Source organism: Cydia strobilella, chromosome 4 (genome assembly GCF_947568885.1).
Source record: "Cydia strobilella chromosome 4, ilCydStro3.1, whole genome shotgun sequence".
NCBI lineage: Eukaryota > Metazoa > Arthropoda > Insecta > Lepidoptera > Tortricidae > Cydia > Cydia strobilella.
In genome coordinates this window covers 10193220-10212571 of record NC_086044.1, presented here as the reverse complement: position 1 = coordinate 10212571, position 19352 = coordinate 10193220, and the positions used below count along the sequence as shown (strand labels likewise).

At 36.6% G+C, this 19352-nt stretch overlaps 2 protein-coding genes across 2 annotated transcripts; one reads left to right on the top strand and one right to left on the bottom strand.

The window, feature by feature from the left end:
- Positions 1-588: 588 nt before the first annotated feature.
- On the bottom strand, positions 589-7601 carry LOC134740984 (RNA-binding protein 39). Its single transcript, XM_063673680.1, has 8 exons — positions 7477-7601; positions 7147-7201; positions 5493-5569; positions 4325-4895; positions 3676-3942; positions 3175-3390; positions 2743-2867; positions 589-968 (listed from the first exon to the last, which is right to left on the bottom strand). The coding sequence occupies exons 2-8, from the start codon at positions 7198-7200 to the stop codon at positions 680-682; spliced, it is 1599 nt and encodes a 532-aa protein (XP_063529750.1). The 5' UTR covers position 7201; positions 7477-7601; the 3' UTR covers positions 589-679.
- A 3327-nt stretch (positions 7602-10928) lies between these two features.
- On the top strand, positions 10929-14252 carry LOC134741017 (protein CWC15 homolog). The gene is made up of 4 exons (XM_063673744.1): positions 10929-11194; positions 11450-11729; positions 11959-12063; positions 14035-14252. The coding sequence occupies exons 1-4, from the start codon at positions 11064-11066 to the stop codon at positions 14170-14172; spliced, it is 654 nt and encodes a 217-aa protein (XP_063529814.1). The 5' UTR covers positions 10929-11063; the 3' UTR covers positions 14173-14252.
- The last annotated feature ends 5100 nt before the right edge of the window (positions 14253-19352 follow it).

The window sequence follows — 19352 nt, the reverse complement described above, 5'->3', positions numbered from 1 at the left end:
GTAAGTGTGTGACGTATTTTAACGTGGCTATGAATGTGTGAGTTTAGCGACACTGGTTTTCATACTAAATAGGAGTCATTTCACATCCACTAGTTTATTAATTCGTGTTTTTATTCCACCGATTTTTGGCTCATAATCCTAGATATTAAACACGCGTGCTCTTTCAGTGTATTATTCCACTCGTGCTTTTTCATTAAGAAGGTAACTGATTGCTAATAATATGCATGGAAAGGCTTTAATTGGTCAGACTGGCGGGCACCGGCGCGCCCGACCGGCAGCATGACAGATGCAACACACAATACTAACTGTTTTAACTATTAAAATTTGATTAAAATGAATTTCTTTTTTTTCTCGCAAGTGTGTTGAAAAACGTCGTATGAAACGCGTGTGCATTGGTCATTACACACATCAGCTTTCTTATTCGACAATATCGCCTCGTGTGTAATGACCAACTTAGCACACTTGTATCATAATGTACTATTATAACATTAACGCTCTGCTGGTCTCCGCCGCTCGAGCGTCCACTCAAGTTAGCAACCTAATATTTATTAGCGCCTGTGAGGACCCCATCGATTAACAAACAAAACGTCCATACTTGTACACTTTATTAACTATAATTACGTTATCACCATAATAATAACAAAGTAGCAAATACTCTAGGTCGTCCACTAGTAAACGCTTATCGCGCTCGGCTCGGCAGCAACAGCGTGAGCGCAGTCATAGCGTCGGGGAAGAGAGAATGATAGTTGACGAGCGGCACGTAGGCGGCCGTGATGACGCGGCCCGCGAACCAGCGGCCGTGCAGCGTGTTTACCGACGCCACCGCCGTCGCGATGGTTGGGCACTTGCAGTACACGTTGCCCTGCGGAGAAGCCTTGTCCACGTACACGTGGAGCACGCCGCCATGCTTGTTGCACTCGCTGATTACGTCGTCCCTGATTTCGATGTCCCAGTTAGGGTTGCTTTCGCTGTATAGAAAAAAAAAAATTGTGTTAAAATCTCATCCTAATATGTATTACACGAATGGGGTTGGCCGGTCGAAATAATTAGCAGATGGCGCCAGCGTAGCTTGCCCTGTCAGTCCCTAGAATAGGCTATTTGACTAATTTTTGAAAATGGTTTTAATCGATTGTTTATGACTTAATAATTACACTACATTGATATTTCCGTGAAATTTCCTGTATTAAATATAAAAAAACAATGTTAAAGTTTATTTATTTTGAACGCGCCTTAAACGCTGTTTTTGCAAAGGGGCTAATCACGTGACACGTGTGACGTCACACGCGAGTAAACTCAGTCAATGACCTTAGTAAATCTTATGGTTTATGTGCATTGAATTGATTATTTCACTGTAAAATGGTATATAAATGGTGTATAGTGCCGCAATGTTCAAGTACGACTATAAAAAATCCAGATAAATTGTTTGTTTCCGTTCCAACGAATCCCAAAAAAAGAAAAATGTGGTTAAAACTAGCGCGAAGAGACCCAAAGAGCATTTTAGCGCATACAAATGTTTTTATGTGTGAAGACCACTTCGATGTAAGTAATATTTAACTATAAATAAATATGGTAGTTAAAGCAGCGGATTTTGTTGTATTTAACGAAACAAGATCTAGGTATTTAATGTATTACTACATAACCTCATAAAATAGCTCTTTCAGCATTAGTAGGTAGTTAGTAGCATACTTTTTCTTTCAAACTAAAGTGCAGTATGGAGATACTATTCTCGTCATCGTATTCTATATATATATCGTCGTCGTATTCGTATCATCGAGATCGAAATGTTCGTAAATAAACAATTTCTACGTATACTCACACAGCTGTTTTTACATTTCTAAGTTCCGCAGCATAGTAATCCGGATTATCTTTAAAGAAAAGTGCAACCATTAATGCGTCTATGTCTGGTAGGTTGCCGCTATCAGCTTTCACATATTTCGGCTCCATTTTGAGATTCTTATGAATATTGTGCTACTAGATATACGGATAAATCGGAATATATCAGAAAACTGTGGAACAATAACTAAAATTAACTAAATACAAATAAAACGGTTAAATCACTCAAGGCAATCAAGAATGTTTACCCGCGTGTGACGCGTTCACGTCCCTGATGAAATTTCAAAAAATATTAAATTTTCTTTCGTTTATATTCCAAAAACTAAACATAATTTACATTCAAATTTAGTGAAATATACTTTATTAGTTTATTATCTTTCAGCAATTCGTTATATATTTTTAATGTTGTCAAATACCCTATTGTGTCAAATTTTTGTTTTTTTTTAATGCCCTGGATGCCAGCCCTTTAAGCCAAATCTCATAGAAAAAGGGGCAAGCTATGATGGCGCCATCTCTGCAAACCTTTGACAGTTGCCAACCCCATTATTGAATAATCAATGCGTAACACAATGTATAGGTACATACAGTGTACGCTGTGTACGTATCTATATACAGACATAAGTTTGTAGCATGTAATAAATCAATTTGCATAGGGCACTTGACATATCCGGACCTGTTGGCAGCCCAAATGATGTATGTATGTCATTATTTTTTGTTGATAGGAACATGCCCATTCATTAAAAGGGTTTTATGGAATAATAATTTTGATATATTGGTGATTAATTACAAATTGTATTGAATCCTAATATGTATAAATACTTATGTTGTCCATTTGAAGCGTCATTTTTAGGGTTCCGTACCCAAAGGGTAAAAACGGGATACACGGGCACATAATAATTAAGCTTTTACCTGGAAGGGTCAAACATGTTGTTGAGCATGAAACATTGGGTGGCAATGGGAGGCGCCACCTGGGGTTGTGGGGCCACTAGCGCTGAGCCACTGCCCATGAGGACTGACGCTGCGGCTGGTGGGATCTGAAAATATAACCAGTTTTTTGGTTAAGATGCAGTAGTTTCAGCCAACACAGTGTATAAAAAAATTGTAGCGCTTTTTTAAGATCATAATACGGTTATAAACTGTAATAGATGTCATATATTAAAGAAAAAGCGACGAAGCCCTCCAGTGGTGAAGGCCGGATTCGAACCGGCGTCTTTAGCTATCGCGGCTAACGCCAAAAATATTACTCACTTCTCCAAAAAAATATCTCATATTTTATTTACACATTTTATCAACCATTAAGTTACGATTCTAATAATGCCATACCTCTAGGGATAAACATACCTGCAATCCAGTTCCTTCTGCCAATTTAAACATGAGTTGCAAACGGCCTGTAGCCCCCAAATCAACTCCAGCTCTGTCCAGCTCATCAGCATCAAACCGTGTACTCGAGCCTCCGTCGGTGCGTTCGGTCACATTCCCTACTTTCATAGGCCTTCCCGCTAACTCAAACCCATTTAACTGCTCCATAGCCTTTTTCGCATCTGCAGCATGATGAAACTGGAAAGATAATTTATTTATTTTAAATTATAACTAGTAATAGTAGCGCCAGTTATACAATTCCTGACACCAACTTTTAACTGCCTCCACATGTCATAATATGGACTTCAGTTTAAATATCATAGACAGGAATCTAGAAGTACCAGCTTGACGATTTAAAATTCTGTTATCAACAAGGAACCCTTGTTTCGCCATCTATGTCTGACTATCCGCGTCGTTTCAATGAGAAAGCTATTTTCAAAATGCTGGAGGTTTTTATCTATTGCAGTCATTAATATTGCTTACCGTCAAAAAGCCGTATCCTTTGCTTTTGCCACTTTCAGGGTCAGTCATGAGTTGGATATGATCTATTTTCCCAAAAGGTTCAAATATGCCCTTCAACATGTCTTCTGTGATGTTAAAGTGCAATGATCCAACATAAAGCCTGGTTGGGCCATTACTTGTCTTTGGTGCTAAGTTAGGCAGAGTGTTTCCTACTCTATTTTTTTCGGCTTGAGTATGTTGAACTATAATGGGAACGCCAAGCAGCTTTTGTCCTGTTAACCCAAGAGCCTGTAAGATATCAATAAATTAGAACCTAACATTCTCGTCTCCAACAACCTCGACATTGGCAGAATCCACCTTACTAAATTTAGCGAGGAGTAAAAGCCATGTTTTTTTCTTTAGATTAAAATATATATTCATAATACCACCTTTTTGATGTGATATTGTAGTTTGGAATCAATTATAAGTTACTATTTTGTCTGAAGATGGATGAGAAAATAATAGTCATAATTTGATTGCATTACTTTGCCCAGAAGATACTGATCTTATGTCTGTCTAGTCTTCTATTTATCTAGTAGTTGTATCCCAAAGATAACTAGTTAAAATAAAATATAAAATCGCAAAAATAAAGAATGTTTTAAACATTGTTTGAGTACATTTAAATACTTACCAATGGCACAGATTCAGCATCTCTAAATTCGATATAAGCAATCCCTTTAAATCTTCTAGTTTTGTTACATGTTATGAGTCTCACATCTCTTACTTTACCAACAGAGGAGAAGAATTCCTCTAAGTCCTTAGCTCTGATTCTTTGAGATAGTTGCATACAAAATACAGTGCGTAAATCTCTTTCTTCCGGCGGCAATTCATCAAGTTTTGGTTCTGTACCTCTAGATTTAGATCTGTATTCTCGTACTTCTGTTTCTTTTTCAATAGATTTTTCTTTTTTGTGTGATTTCTCACGGCTGCGTCCCCGATCCCGGTCTCGGCTGCGCTCTCTGTCTTTGCTGCTGCGGCGCTTCTCTCGATCGCGTTCGCGTTCACGGTCGCGATCCCTATCTCTGTCTCGCTCCTTGTCTTTGTGACTGCGATCTTTATCACGATCTCTATCGCGCTCTCTGTCACGATCTTTACGCCCACCGCGGTCCCTTTCACGATCCTTATCTCTCTTGTCTTCCTTGTCTCTTGAACGTCGAGAATCCTTGTCGCGGGATCTTCTTCTATCTCTTGATCTGCTGCGTCTGTAAATGCCATAGTTTGCATTAAACAGTGTATTTTCTTATGATTAAATTTCAATGATATTAATGTACTAAGCTTACTGGAAACTTCCAGCTTGCAAATGAGGAGTCCAGGGAAAATATGGCAGCAGTATGATTATTTTAAATAAAAAAAGAATAACCGTTGAGTAAACCAGGTTTGAATGTTTTTAACTACTTCTTCGCCAACGAAGTCGCGCGCGGGGGCTGGCCAAGAGATAATCCACTTCTTTCATTAATAGATAATTTAAAAGACATGCAATCCTTATCATTTATCTTCTGGAGTCTTTAAATATAACAATGTAGGAATTTATTATTTATTTATTTGTTTATTAGGATCACCAACAGAAGATACAATTTACATACTAGTATTAACTTATATTTAGATCAGTACGGTTTTTACTCACTATTATTTTAACCGTACTGATCTAAATATTTTGAAATATGTCTCACGATAGTTTAAGTTCGATTAGTATTAACTTACAAAAAGGGCACATTTTTTATTGATCCCCTACTTACAGGCAATCACAGCATGCATTATTATATTAATTTAAACATTATTATTATTACTACAAGTCTCACCTTCGACTGCTCTCCCGGTCCTTATCTTTGTGCTTATCAGAGTACTTGTCCCGATGCTTTGATGAGGAATTGTTATCCTGTCACACAAAGCACAAGGTAGAAGCAGCGCCACAGCAACACACGCCGAGTGAATAAATAAAATTGCATTAGTTTAATTTGTTAAAACTTTGTTTTACCATTTCACCAGTGAAAACATGACTGTCTTCACTAGCAAAATAGCTTAAGAGTTACTGGTATAAGTCTGCCTAAGTCGCTGGTGATAGAAGAGTTGCTTATAAAACAATCTGCTGTAGTCCGGGTCATGGTTGTTGTGATGCCCTCATCTAAACTTACCGTTTGATAAACCACTGACAAAGGATGCGCACAGCGCTAACATCACACAGGGATACTTCTGCAAAAGATTTATGTCCCATCAGCTTTCGTCTTGTTTAATACATCCATTTGGTAAAGATCATTTTCAGTACTGATTTATTTCATTTCCAACTGATTCTATTTTTAAGGAATTGTACAATTTTAATCAAATAAAAAATAGTTAAGTGTATTGGATACCTCTCTGTCTGTTCAGGTCGGTGAAGTATGCTGGACTATTACCACAAAGTTCTATAAATACAAGAAATGATTCTCAAATGTAGTTTTGTCATAAGATTTAACCATTAACTGTTCAAAGATGTTGGAAAGTAAGCATTAAAATTCAAGGAAAATGGTAATGATAAGTATAAAAACTTTCATGAAGTAAACAAAAACATCTTTGAACAGCAGACCTAACGGGATACTTGAAAAATGATTATAATAATGAATTATAATATCTATGGCTCCATCATTTATGAATCATACATATCAAAGATATAAAAGTCTTCCATTGAAACAAGTTTAATTTTATTTTGAACAGTATGAAGTCTTCATGTAAAGTGCTAATAAGTAAAAGTTTAAGTTCATATTATAAATAACACAATAAGAGCTGTTATACATAAGTAAAATATTCACACTAATACTAGAGGACACGCATCATTTTCAGTACTGTAACTTATATTCAATTATTGAAATATTTATAAGTAATTTATCTAAAAACCCAAAGACTCCAAATAACATTAGACTAATAGTAATATCAAGTTTATTAAATCTGATGTTAGATCTGTCTTAAAAAAAAAAACTTTATTTGGCTTTTACATCTGAAATTAAGAAAGCAATTCAACATATTTATACTAAAGCCATGATAGTTTAGTAAATAGGTAAACGTGTGTCTGTGTTCACACAACCCCAATCAAAATACAAGTGAAATTAGGTGTTTTCAACCCTTCAACAGGGTGGAGTAGACGATGGTATGTGTATCATATGCTACTATCATAGGTTACTAATTAGTGTATCATCCATCCATGGGTTTAATGCAATTTCTTTTTATTTGAATTTCTTATGTACAGAAAAAAAACTTAACGTAACGTAACAAGATTTTTATACACCTAGTGGATTGAGAACTTGAGGATATTAAGTACAAATGTTTAAATCCAAACGTGTCCTATAGCATTCGTGATTAAAACTCAAGCACCCTTGTCAATGTAATCACCGAAAAGTAATACATCATTGCTAATGATAAATTCAGTATCTACGAATATGTATAAAATAATATACCAAGGCCAAGGCAAGGTATTAAACTTACCGATTTATTATAAGGAGCTTCTAGCATAGCCTCCACGTCAAGATCTTCAGCCATTCTACAAATTGAAAAGATGGTATGCCAAATCAAAACAGAATAATAGGATGTTAGTTCCCGGACCGGGCAGAAAGAGTATTCACTGTTAATTATATCAATAAAAAACAAGAATGTGTTGGTTGTACTATGTAGTCTTAGTATGTACATGTACTGTATCTAGTAACAGTAACGTAGCGATCAATCATTATGACAAAATGGCGGAGTGAATGAAACTTTTTTCGATTGGAATGTTAGAACATTTGAAGCAAAATCACAAGGCTGCAGAAAAAAACATACCTGAAGAGTTTGAACTAATATGTGATATCCAATAACGCCAAAATTCTACCACAAATAGCAAGAATACACATCAAATTCACGTTTTGATTTATTTGTACGCATACGCAAAGCTATGGGCGCTATGGCGTTGCGACTTGCGATGCTATGCGAGTGAATGAAATGAATGAATGAATTGTATGAAATGAAATGCATATGAACTAGATTTAACCGTCGCACCGTCGCACCGCACCAAGATCATTGTGCGACGCATCCATAAGTAAGAGCGTACTTATGGGTGTGTCGCACAATGACCTTGGTGCGGTGCGATGGTGTGTTACGTCCATTACATTCGCGATTCGCGGCTCGTGGCTTGGCTCGCAGCTCGTCTCATGTCTCGCCTCGAACTCGTAAAGCTGCTCCACACGTGTGCGAATCGCGGCGCGAAGCTGCGAACGCGAGTGTGGAGTGAGTTCGCAGATCTTCGACATCGACTCCACACTCGCGTTCGCGGCTTCGCGCCGCGTAGTGAGCAGAATTACACCGAGAGTGCGCGTGTGCGTGTGGCGCGGCTCGTGGCTCGTCTCGCGTCTAGTCCGGTTTACATTCGAGTGCGAGCCACGAGTCGAGCCGCGAACCGCGCCACTAGACGCGAGTGTAAACGGTGGGCTCGTCTCGCGCTCGCGTGGAGGAGCGGTTTTTGGGCACTTTTGTCTCCCTCTACTCCTCGAGCCACGAGCCCACCGCTTAAGGTCTCTCCACACTCATGCGCGAATCACGGCGCTAAGCCGCGAACGTAAGTGTGGCGTCGATTTCACAGATTGTTCACGCCTTCGCGCCTAGTTCCCCGTTTTTTGTCGGTTTATTTTGACTTGCTATTTTGACTCATATGTGGCAAGATAAATAATAATTATATTGTATAAAGCGGCTATATTTTACGGTTTTACAACAAAACAAAATGGAAAAATAGCTAAATCACGTATGATGCCATAGATAACTAGCAGTTAAGCTCGATCAGCTGATGCTTTTCCGCCATCTTGGCAAGAACCAAACTGCGAAATCGCCGTGAAGTTTGCGAGTGTGGAGTCATACGTCAACGTCGCGACATGTTCTATCCGCGAAGTCGCGCCGCGATTCACGCACATAGTCTGGAGGGGCCTATACACTCGCTCGTGGCGCGGCTCGGGTCGTGGCTCGCACGCGAATGTATAATACCGGACTGTAGACAATCAATGAGGGCTATCGTTTTTTTTCGCCTCTGTTCAATCATTCAATCTTTAAGTAGTATGGCTCCATCGGTACCTACTGTCGATGATTTCGGGATCCACGTGGGATCGAATTAATAATTCTAGATTTTCTTCAGCCAGTGTACGGTTAATAAAATTATGGGCCTCTAGGGCTCTAGCCTGACACGGTTAGAGGTAGAAATACCAAATGCTCTTAGAGCACGACGTTGTTCGGTAGTTATTGTTGTTGTTGTCTCGTAAAACCGATAGCTGGATTTTACGAGAAGCACGTGGACTACCGGCCGTTGACTCCAAAATGGTGGTTAAACACGCTTTGAGATTAATTCTCCATTCACTGCACACTACCAAATTAGATTACTGTATAATAAAGCTATCGATATTACACTTTAATGACAAGTGACATTTCGAACTATGGAAAAGACCACCATCTACACTAGCGCCCCTAGCGGCGAATTCATACGCGTTAGCCCACATTGAATTGAATGAATGTTCCTGATTGTATAAAGGCAAGGATTGTAAAGCCCGACCAGAAATATATGATGATTGTCAAGAGGGCGCTGTTATTCTCATGTATGTGGTGACAGTTCAGTTTAGTATGAAAAATTTAGTTTCAATGAAATTCCGCAACATGGCGCGTGATCATATTCCTGGTCAGGCTTTACATGACTACGCGCCCAACCAATCTTCTGACGGTCCGACGGTCAAAGTGAGCAAGAGCGTGACCGCGAAATACGAAAGCCAGTCCAGACGGGAACAATTTTTTGCCAATCTGATTAAATTGTCTGGTCTGATGATGTCGATTTCGACCGCTGGGCGCTGATTATGACCGATATTACCGATAAAATGAAGGTGCGGACGCAATAATACCAATTTGTGACGCTATTCGCGTTTCAGGGCATTTTTTAAATTTAGAGCGCTCAAATATCACCATAAATCAAAGGGTCTAGTACACAGTGGTCAAGGATGGTCCATGACAAGCCATCGCCATTGTGTACAGGGGGACAGGAGACAATGGTATACAATGGCGGACGACTGGCCATCAGTTGTCTATCGTGGTGCGCAATCAGGAAGTTGTCGGTTTTTTTGGTGTTGTTCACACAGTCGCCCATTGTTTAGTTTGTAACCGACCTTTTTACTTTTATCGTGGATTGTCAGCATCCACTACCGTCTTTTTTGCGCCATTTCTTTTTAATAACTTTGTTGCGCACTCTTTTATAGTACCTACCTGTATACAAATAAATAGCTGCGGCCGTAATTATTTTCATGTCTATCGCAAATGTTTCACCAGGCAGCAATGAGCTAGGCCTTAAAATTGGTGATTAAATTGGAGATTGACGCCAATATCTTTTCTGATCAAATCGGTTGATTTGATCATCCCATCCAGACTGCCCTTCCATTATTTGTTTTATTTCTCTATCGCACGAATACGGAAGAGTGATAGAGAAGCAGATAACAAAATTTCGATTTTCGTTTGTAAGGCCACGGTTAGAATAGAAACCAGCAAGCTCACCTTGGCCGACAACTTGGTTGTCAGCAGTACCAAACCAAGGGCTTACCGTCAAACTTACTGTTTATAATTAGATAGCTTTTGCCCGCAACTTGGTCTGCGTGGAATTAGTAATTTGGGTACCTTAATTCTTAAACAAATCTGCTTTTTAATACATCCTTTTTTTCACCCCTAAATTGGTCCACATTATACATTTCCACCCCATTTTTTACACCCTTAAGGGATGATTTCGGGGATAAAATTATTCTATATCCTTTCCCACAGCTCAAACTATCTCCATACCAAGTTTCATCTAAATCGGTTCAGCGGTTATTGATTCCCCATACAAATTTCCACCCCCCTTTTCACCCCCTTGAGGGGTGAATTCTGGGATAAAAAGTATCCTATGTCCTTCCCCGGGACTCAAACTATATATTATACTACTCTTTGACTCAAACTAAGAACTATTATATAATCTGTGCTCAAACTATCTGTATACCAAATTTCAACTAAATCGGTTCAGCGGTTTAAGCGTGAAGAGGTAACACACAGACAGACAGACAGACAGACTTTCGCATTTATATAATATAGTATGGATTATTTCGAATCACCCAAATAATCAAATCGATTTTACTTTTTGTTATTAGACAACCGAGGGACAGCCCTATGAGTACAATATATTATATCTAGTCTATGGATAGTTTACAGTCTGTGCTCTGTGGTGACTGACTGTGTCACTGTGGTCACTTTTGATTTGTATAAAAATATTACGATTATCTTTTTCCTCGTGCATTTTGTTTTGTCCATTTGGAGCATTTGTTTTGTCATCGCAGTATTACCAATTGAATTTGTTTTTTTTTTTATATTATTTCGTTAATATGACTACAGCAGCCAGACCCACTTTTGATCCTGCCAGAGGAGGTACAGGCCGTGGTGAAAAAGATCTAAGTGCTATATCACGTCAATATTCCAGCAGAGATTTGCCAGGTCACACAAAACTTAAATACAGGTAACTATTGCTATGCTATGCGTCAAGTATTTGTCTAGAGCAATCCATGTCGGTAGTAGATAAATCAAAACATTATTCGTTTCAAAACCATATTAAGAGAGTAAGAAATAATTAAATATTATGGCGAAATTTTATAAAATATATCATATAATAGATAAATACGTACGACAAGGACAAGTGCCAGGGTTACTGTACTATCTAGGCTACAGTTTTATTACTAAGAGCAAGTTGAAAATAATTACTGGCTTATTACAGAGAGCAAGGTCAAGGCACAACTGATGAGCTGCGTTCCCGCGATTTCCGTAAGGAGTTGGATGACCGAGAGAAAGATGGCAAAGCCCCTAGTGCTCGCAGACTAAATGAACCAACAGTTAAGCGCCCCAAAGTTGATCAGGTCCCCGCAGCCAGCTTGGATGCTGATGATCCTTTAGAGGGTGATTCATCAGACTCTGATGATTCCGATGATGATACTGCTGCATTATTGGCAGAGCTGAACAAAATAAAAAAAGAGAGAGCAATAGACCAGGCTAAAAAGGTAAGTTATCATTGTCCATAGCATATGTACCTATGTATATATAATGTCTATCTGAATATATTTTAAAATATGGTATTTAAATAAAAAAGCTCCATGCAAGTGTTCAATAAGTGATTTAGATGGAATTAAACTGAGGATCAATATCACGTAAATATATTTTGTCTAATATTATATCTTTTTTAATTTTGCTTTGTTTCATTTTATATTTTTCATAGTGAAACTATTTCAGGAAGCTGAGCGGAAACAGGAGGAAGAAAGGATCCGCATGGAGAATATTTTGTCTGGAAATCCATTATTAAACTACTCTGCAGCGGGCCAAAAGAATGACTTGAAGGTAAACTTTATAATAGAGTCACAATCATATTTAAATATCTGTGTCTCCAGATTATGAAATCCATTTCATGTTTCCAGCATTAAATCTGTTATGAAATGTTTGGTTCTGCATATATGTTAAATTCATAATTATACATCAGAAGCATCACTCATCACTACATAATATAAAACAGTCACTTTCCGCTGTCTGTATGTCTGTCCCTATGTATGCTTAGATCTTTAAAACTATGCAACGGATTTTGATGCGTTTTTTTTTAAATAGATAGAATGATTCAAGAGGAAGGTTTATATGTATAATTTGTAAAGGTTTTCTGTAAATTTGTTGAACTACCCGTGCGAAGCCGGGGCAGGTCGCTAGTTCATAATAAAATTATTGTCATCTAGGCCTAGTAATTGGCCAAGATGTAATAGCATGTGATGGAGGCCACAACATTATATTATTATTTGTTTATTTTAAACTTTATTGCACATAAAAAGTGTACAACAGGCGGACTTAATGCCATTATAGGCATTCTCTACCAGTCAACCATAGGGATCATTATATGAAGATATATACTAATAAAATTCTATTCTAATCGAAGAAAGGAGGTAATAAAAGACCTCCACCAATGAACGGGTGCCAGATACCCAGATCTAGTAACAAGAATAGTATAGCAAACTAACTAGACAGGTTTTGAGGTTACGGTTCCTTTGGTACCTTTTTGGTACGGAACCCAAATATATAGGTAATTAAGAGTCCCCGGCAAGCTCGGCCGAATTTCACCTTCCCATACAAACGGAGTTCTGTTCTCATTTTAAAACTATGTGTTTGATTGTAATGAAACTTTTCACATACAATGACACGAGGTATACAATACAAAACAAATTAAATAGAGTAAAATCAAGTTTTGTATGAAAAACTTAAATTCGCTATACACATCATTGTATGGTTGTATCATATTCAGTGAGCTTGTGGTGGAAAGTAGGTTTTTTTGTGTTGTGGTGCCACGTTAAAAAAAATATATATACATATACTTTTTGTAATGAGGAATAGTAGAACTTTTTCATGAGATTTTTATGTTTCGTAATCGAAATAAATAAATAAACTAATTCTAATTTTTATTTATTTATTTGAAAACGTATAAATTAAATATCTAAAATGGCTTCAGCATACTTAATTTACAAGAAAATGATGCCATACTTGACCACAAAGCAAAACTTTTTTTTAAAATTTCGCATCAAAAATTTGATTGGCTCCCTCCCCTTCCTAAATCAATCTGAGTTATAAAAGCAATTATGCAAAAGGAAATTCTATCATCATTTGCCGTAAATCGCACTTTTTGTCGTGTAGAGATGCGACTATGGCGCATAGCACACTGCATCCGATTCGCACGACGTGCGAGCGGAATGTCGCCATAATACGCGCATAGCGTTGTCTCGCTCAAACATCGGAGCGACGTGCGAATCGGATGCAGTATGCCATGCGCCTATAACAACACAAAAGTGGTTATAAAAAAGGTTAGGTTGAGAGTGATGTATTAGTCTTAGATTAGAGGTATATAACTTATATAAAAGTTTTTTATCTATCTATCTATCTAATAATAATAATAAATAATAATAATAATAAATATAGGACATTCTTACACAGATTGATAAGTCCCACAGTAAGCTCAAGAAGGCTTGTGTTGTGGGTACTTAGACAACGATATATATAATATACAAATACATAAATACATAGAAAACACCCAAGACTCAGGAACAAATATCTGTGCTCATCACACAAATAAATGCCCTAACCGGGATTCGAACCCAGGACCATCGGCTTCGCAGGCAGGGTCACTACCCACTAGGCCAGACCGGTCGTCAGTATCTATCTTGTTATAACTGATTAGCCATTTGTGGGTACATTATTTTTGTGTTTTGTGCAATAAAGTTTAATAAAATAAGTGTTAAGTAAACATATCTAATAAATAATAATATCTGCTTATTTCAGGTAAAGAGACGTTGGGATGATGATGTCGTGTTTAAAAACTGTGCGCGCTCGGAACCTGAGAAGAAAGCCAATACTTTTATTAATGACTCTTTGAGATCAGAGTTCCACAAAAAGTTTATGGAGAAATATGTTAAGTAAAATAACTGTAGTTGTAAATGTAATTAATTACCCTTAATAATATGATAAGTAATAAAGAATGATTGAAGTACCTAAAATCAGGCTTGATTTTGTTCTTGCAAGTCTTCCCACACTTTACTTATTACTATAACATGAAATAAAACTATGAAAACGGATTATATCGCGTATATTGAATTTATAATACATCCCGACGTTTCGAACTCTTTACAGCGTTCGTGGTCAACGGGTGACTGAGGAAAAATTACAATGTGCAAAAATACCCACATACTAAAATATAGAACAATCATAGACTACAAACTTTAAGGCTGGTTGTACATGCAAAATCGGTTCATAAGGCTAGTTATACACTACAATTATTTTCAAGTAAAGAGATATATATATATATATACGCGATAAAAACTACGCCGGCTCCAACCCTACACCACGGACCCGAGAAGATTTAAAGGGTATCCCAATATGGGACCGGCAACAAAATCGGCGGGACAATATCAATATTATATTACTATAACAGTTTTATAGTATACTAAAGCCCACCTATACGCAGATGACTCAAGTCTATAAATCATTCCATGCCAAAAATGCTGAACAGGCTTTAAGTGAAATCAACAATGATTTGAAAGCTGTATCGGATTGGTCACAAAAAAACCGGCCAAGTGCGTGTCGGACTCGCGTTCCAAGGGTTCCGTACATTACACAATTTAAACAATGTATCTTTTATGTGAAATGTCTGTAAAAAACCCGTAGGGGTCGGATCAAAAACTAAGTAATTAAGTCAGACTCACGCTTGACTGCACATTTCTAATAGGTTTTCCGGTGATCTATAGGTAAAGATCTATTTTGTGTTTTTTTTTCAAAATTTTTGACCTAGTAGTTTCGGAGATAAAGGGGGGGGGGGGGGTGGTCATTTTTTGCCTATTTTCTTGAATAACTTCTAAACTATTTACTTTATAATTATAAAAAAATATATTTGAGATTTTCACAAAGAGCTCTTTCATTTGATATGTAACACGATATAGTTTGACAAACTTTAATTTTTATTTTTCTCATTTACCCCCCAAAAGTGGCCCCCGTGTTTAAATTAATATGTTTACGTTACATGTCCATTTTTGGGTCACAAACTTACATATGTGTACCAAATTTCAACTTAATTGGTCCAGTCGTTTCGGAGAAAATAGGCTGTGACAGACGGACAGACAGACAGACAGACGCACGAGTGATCCTATACGGGTTCCGTTTTTTGCTTTTGAGGTACGGAACCCTAAAAAAATAATCTTGTTTTAAACTCAACTAAAACAAAATACATGTTAATGGGCACCAAAAAACAGGTTAATAATAATATAATATAATATAATAATAATAATATATTTATTGCTTTCACATTGGTAAAATTATGTTGGTTGCATTGGTTGAATATGTAGCTAACCAAAACTTGCACCTAAAAATAATTAATGACGTTATTGAGAGGGTAACTAAGGCTCGCAATCTAGGTTTGATTATGGACGAACTACAGCGATACGTCGATCATATAAACATGAAGATATCAAGAACGCATTTTTTAAACTTAAACTCCTTTACAATATAAGAAAACTCTAATATAAGAAAATTCTATCTGTCATACAAAATAAGGATAATTGTCACTGAACTTTTGGTTTTATCCCCGATTAACTACTGTGACACTGTCTATGGACCAAGGTTGTACCAATATACCAAGAAAGCAATTCAAAGAGTTCAGAACGCATGTATTCGGTTCTGTGCTAACGTACCAAAAAGAGCTCATATCTCCCCAATATTGGCTGAAAGAAAAATTCTAAATATGGAATCTAGAAGGAAAGTTCACATGGCTTGCCTGACGCATAAAGTAGCATACACTAAAATATACCTATTTACCTATTCCAAAAGTTATCCTTTTATAATTTATAATGAAACTCGGCGACTTAAAAGAAATACAATGAAGATGAAGTTAATAATTACTTGAATCTGGATTTATGACTATAACTACTATATTTGAAATGTTTATTATCGTATTGTTACTTTATTTTAATTGTAATTAATTCCTAGCTTTTACTTGAATGTATTTATTTTAGTACCTAATTAGTTTTTAGAATTGTGTTGCTATGCCCTGACACCATGCATGCACTTAATACATGTTAACACCTTAATGTAACCATGGTTCTGCAATAAATTAAATGAAATGAAATAATTCCGAGATATAAATTTGCAGGACTCAAGGGAAGTTTCAGGTATGCCGCTTCAAAAATATGGAATAATTTACCACCTCAAATTAGGCTCCAATTAGCAGTCGCGTACCTGGGAAGGGCGAAATTCTAAATATAAGCTTTTTTTCCTTTTATAATATGTAATCCAGTGACATGTATATATGCCAAGGCTAAAAAGTTGCTTGCTCACCTTTGAAAAACATTGCAAAATATTATTATTTAACAAACAAACTGAAGCGGCGAACCTAAGATAAATAGAATAAGTTTGGCTTTTTGTAAATTATATAATATATGTTACTCAATAGAATAAGTATCTGATTGAATTACTTGGTTTAAAAGTAAGGTCAATATGGGTAAGTGTAACATACTTTTGTAAAAGTTTACTTTGAACACATAAATCAATATCATAAAGTTGGATTTCGAACTGTGCCCTAAGGTACTAGGTATATGGTATGGTTCAACTAGCTGAAATCAATGTGTTTTATGTTCGTTTGACTATTAAAAGATGGTATTTAAGGTCTTTAATGAAAGTAGAGTCAGGGTCACACTTCGCCAGCAAAATGAGGTAATAGTGTAAGCCGTTCGCATAAAAAATACCGCAAATCGATGTACAGGTTAGCCGTGTGGCACACGCATACTAGAGGTCAAAACAAATTTTTTGACCCGCAGTTCCTAAAAAAAAAATCCCTTGGGACGGGAGTGCTGAAACATTTATTTCTTTGTATGGATTTTTTTAAACCTATCGTGTGTGGTATCATACGAAAGGGCTTTTTTTAAAGCGATTCTAAAAATATATCACATCATTACATTTCAGGCATTTTTTTTAATTAAAACAAAAAGAATTTTCAAAACATACCAAGTTTGGACTCCTCCATATACGATGTGGCAGATTTTTTTTTGTACAATATACCTCAAATGATACGTGATATCCTCATATCCAACCCCAAGAAAGCAATTTTGAAAATAATATCATTAACAATTTATTTTTATTTTTCAATTTTACAAAGTGTCAAAAACTAAACAAACTATACCAACTGATGAAAAGGCGCAGTTAAAGGGTTAAAGAGGTATTTCCCGTTGGATACACGGATATTACGTATCATTTTATGATTAATATGTACCGTATCTGCAGTACAGTTCCATAAGTCTCGTTAAATAGGTATTGAAGTAGAACTGTGTCACTTTGTAAAATTGAAAAACTGAAAAAAAAATTGTTAATGATATTATTTTTAAAATTGCTTTCTTGGAGTTGGATATGAGGATATCACGTATCATTTGTGGTATATTGTACAAAAAAAAATCAGCCATATCGTATCTGGAGGAGCCCAAAGGGGGCGTTCGAATATTACGTAACGCAATTTTCGAAGATTTTTGACCCCCCCTCCCCCCCGGGTGACGCGCCGTAACGTTTTCCTGTACCCCCCTCCCCCTACCTAAAAGTTACGTAACACCAGTGACTATTTTTACCTAAAAGTCACAATTATGTTTAGGAAAGTATAACATAAAATTGAAGAAATGAGCGACCGTGTATTAGGAATGTTATAGCATGAAAGTAAAGGAAGCGAAAGAGGTATGCCAGGATCGTAGCAAGTGGAAATCCGTGGTCTCTGCCTACCCCTCCGGGAAATAGGCGTGATTATAATGATATTTATAAAAAAAAACATGTTACGTAACGCCTTGTTCCAATTTGCTTTTCTTCCATACAAAAAAAATAATGTTTCGGCACTCCCCTCCTAAGGGATTTTTTTTGTAGGAACTGCGGGTCAAAAATAGTGCCAAACTGCTAACCTGTACATCGATTTGCGGTTTTTCTTTGAAATTGGTGGCGAGCGGCTTCCACTGTAAGTGTGACTACTTTGTTAGTGCACGCTAGACAACAATTTTTAATATTAAAACACAATAACCATGATGCTAAACAATGATAATTTATAAATTTTGATCTATACTATATATTTAGTTAGTTATCATCATTTATGATAAAATATAATCCGGGGTAACTGGTAACTGTGACATATATGTTCCAACCTAGGGTGGAAAACCTTTTTTAATAAAAAATATTTACGACTGAAAAAAAAAGTGAACAAAACAAACATGACCTTCTATTTATAGGAATAAACACACTTCATAACGCTGTGGCGCTTGTTGTCCCAGCCGGCGAATTAGGGTTATTAGGCTTATTAGATGAAGCTGAAACATAATACATACCGGTGAGATAAAAAGTAAGGAAGGTACCTTAATTAATAATTCCTAGCAGACGAAGTTGCGGGCAAAACGATCTCTGATACGGGGCAAGTGTAACATACAGTCACACTTGCCTCAAATGAGATAGACACAGTTTCCCAGTCACTCATTGTATGCCACGTGGGTTACATATCAGAATACCGAAAATTGATTTACCTAATGACGAATCACCTATGCTCGATTCACCTATTTTTAAATTACCTAACGATCATTTTACCTAAACCTCTCAATGAACCTAATGGACGAAACACCTAATGCACGATATACCTAATGCACGTTTTACCTAACGCACATTTCACCTAAAGCTATTATACCTAATGCATAAAGCACCTAAAGCTGATATACCTAATGAACGATATACTTAAACTTGATTTACCTAATGGATAAATTACCTAAAGCTGTTATACCTAACGAACGAAATACCTAAAGTCAATATACCTAAAGGACGAAGTACCGAAAGTCGATATACCTAATAGACGATACCCCTAAACGTGATTTACCTATTAAACGAAATACCTAAAGCTAATATACCTAATGCGCGTAACACCTAAATTTGTTATACTAATTACCTAATGCACGAAATACCTAAGGCTGCTTTACCTATTAATGAACGAAATATGAACCGTTTTCTTAATTTTTTTATTTATTTTTATTAAAAGGTGTTTTTAGTGAAATATTGTAGAAATTTACTTTATTTAATAAAGTAGAATTTTACTAATGCTG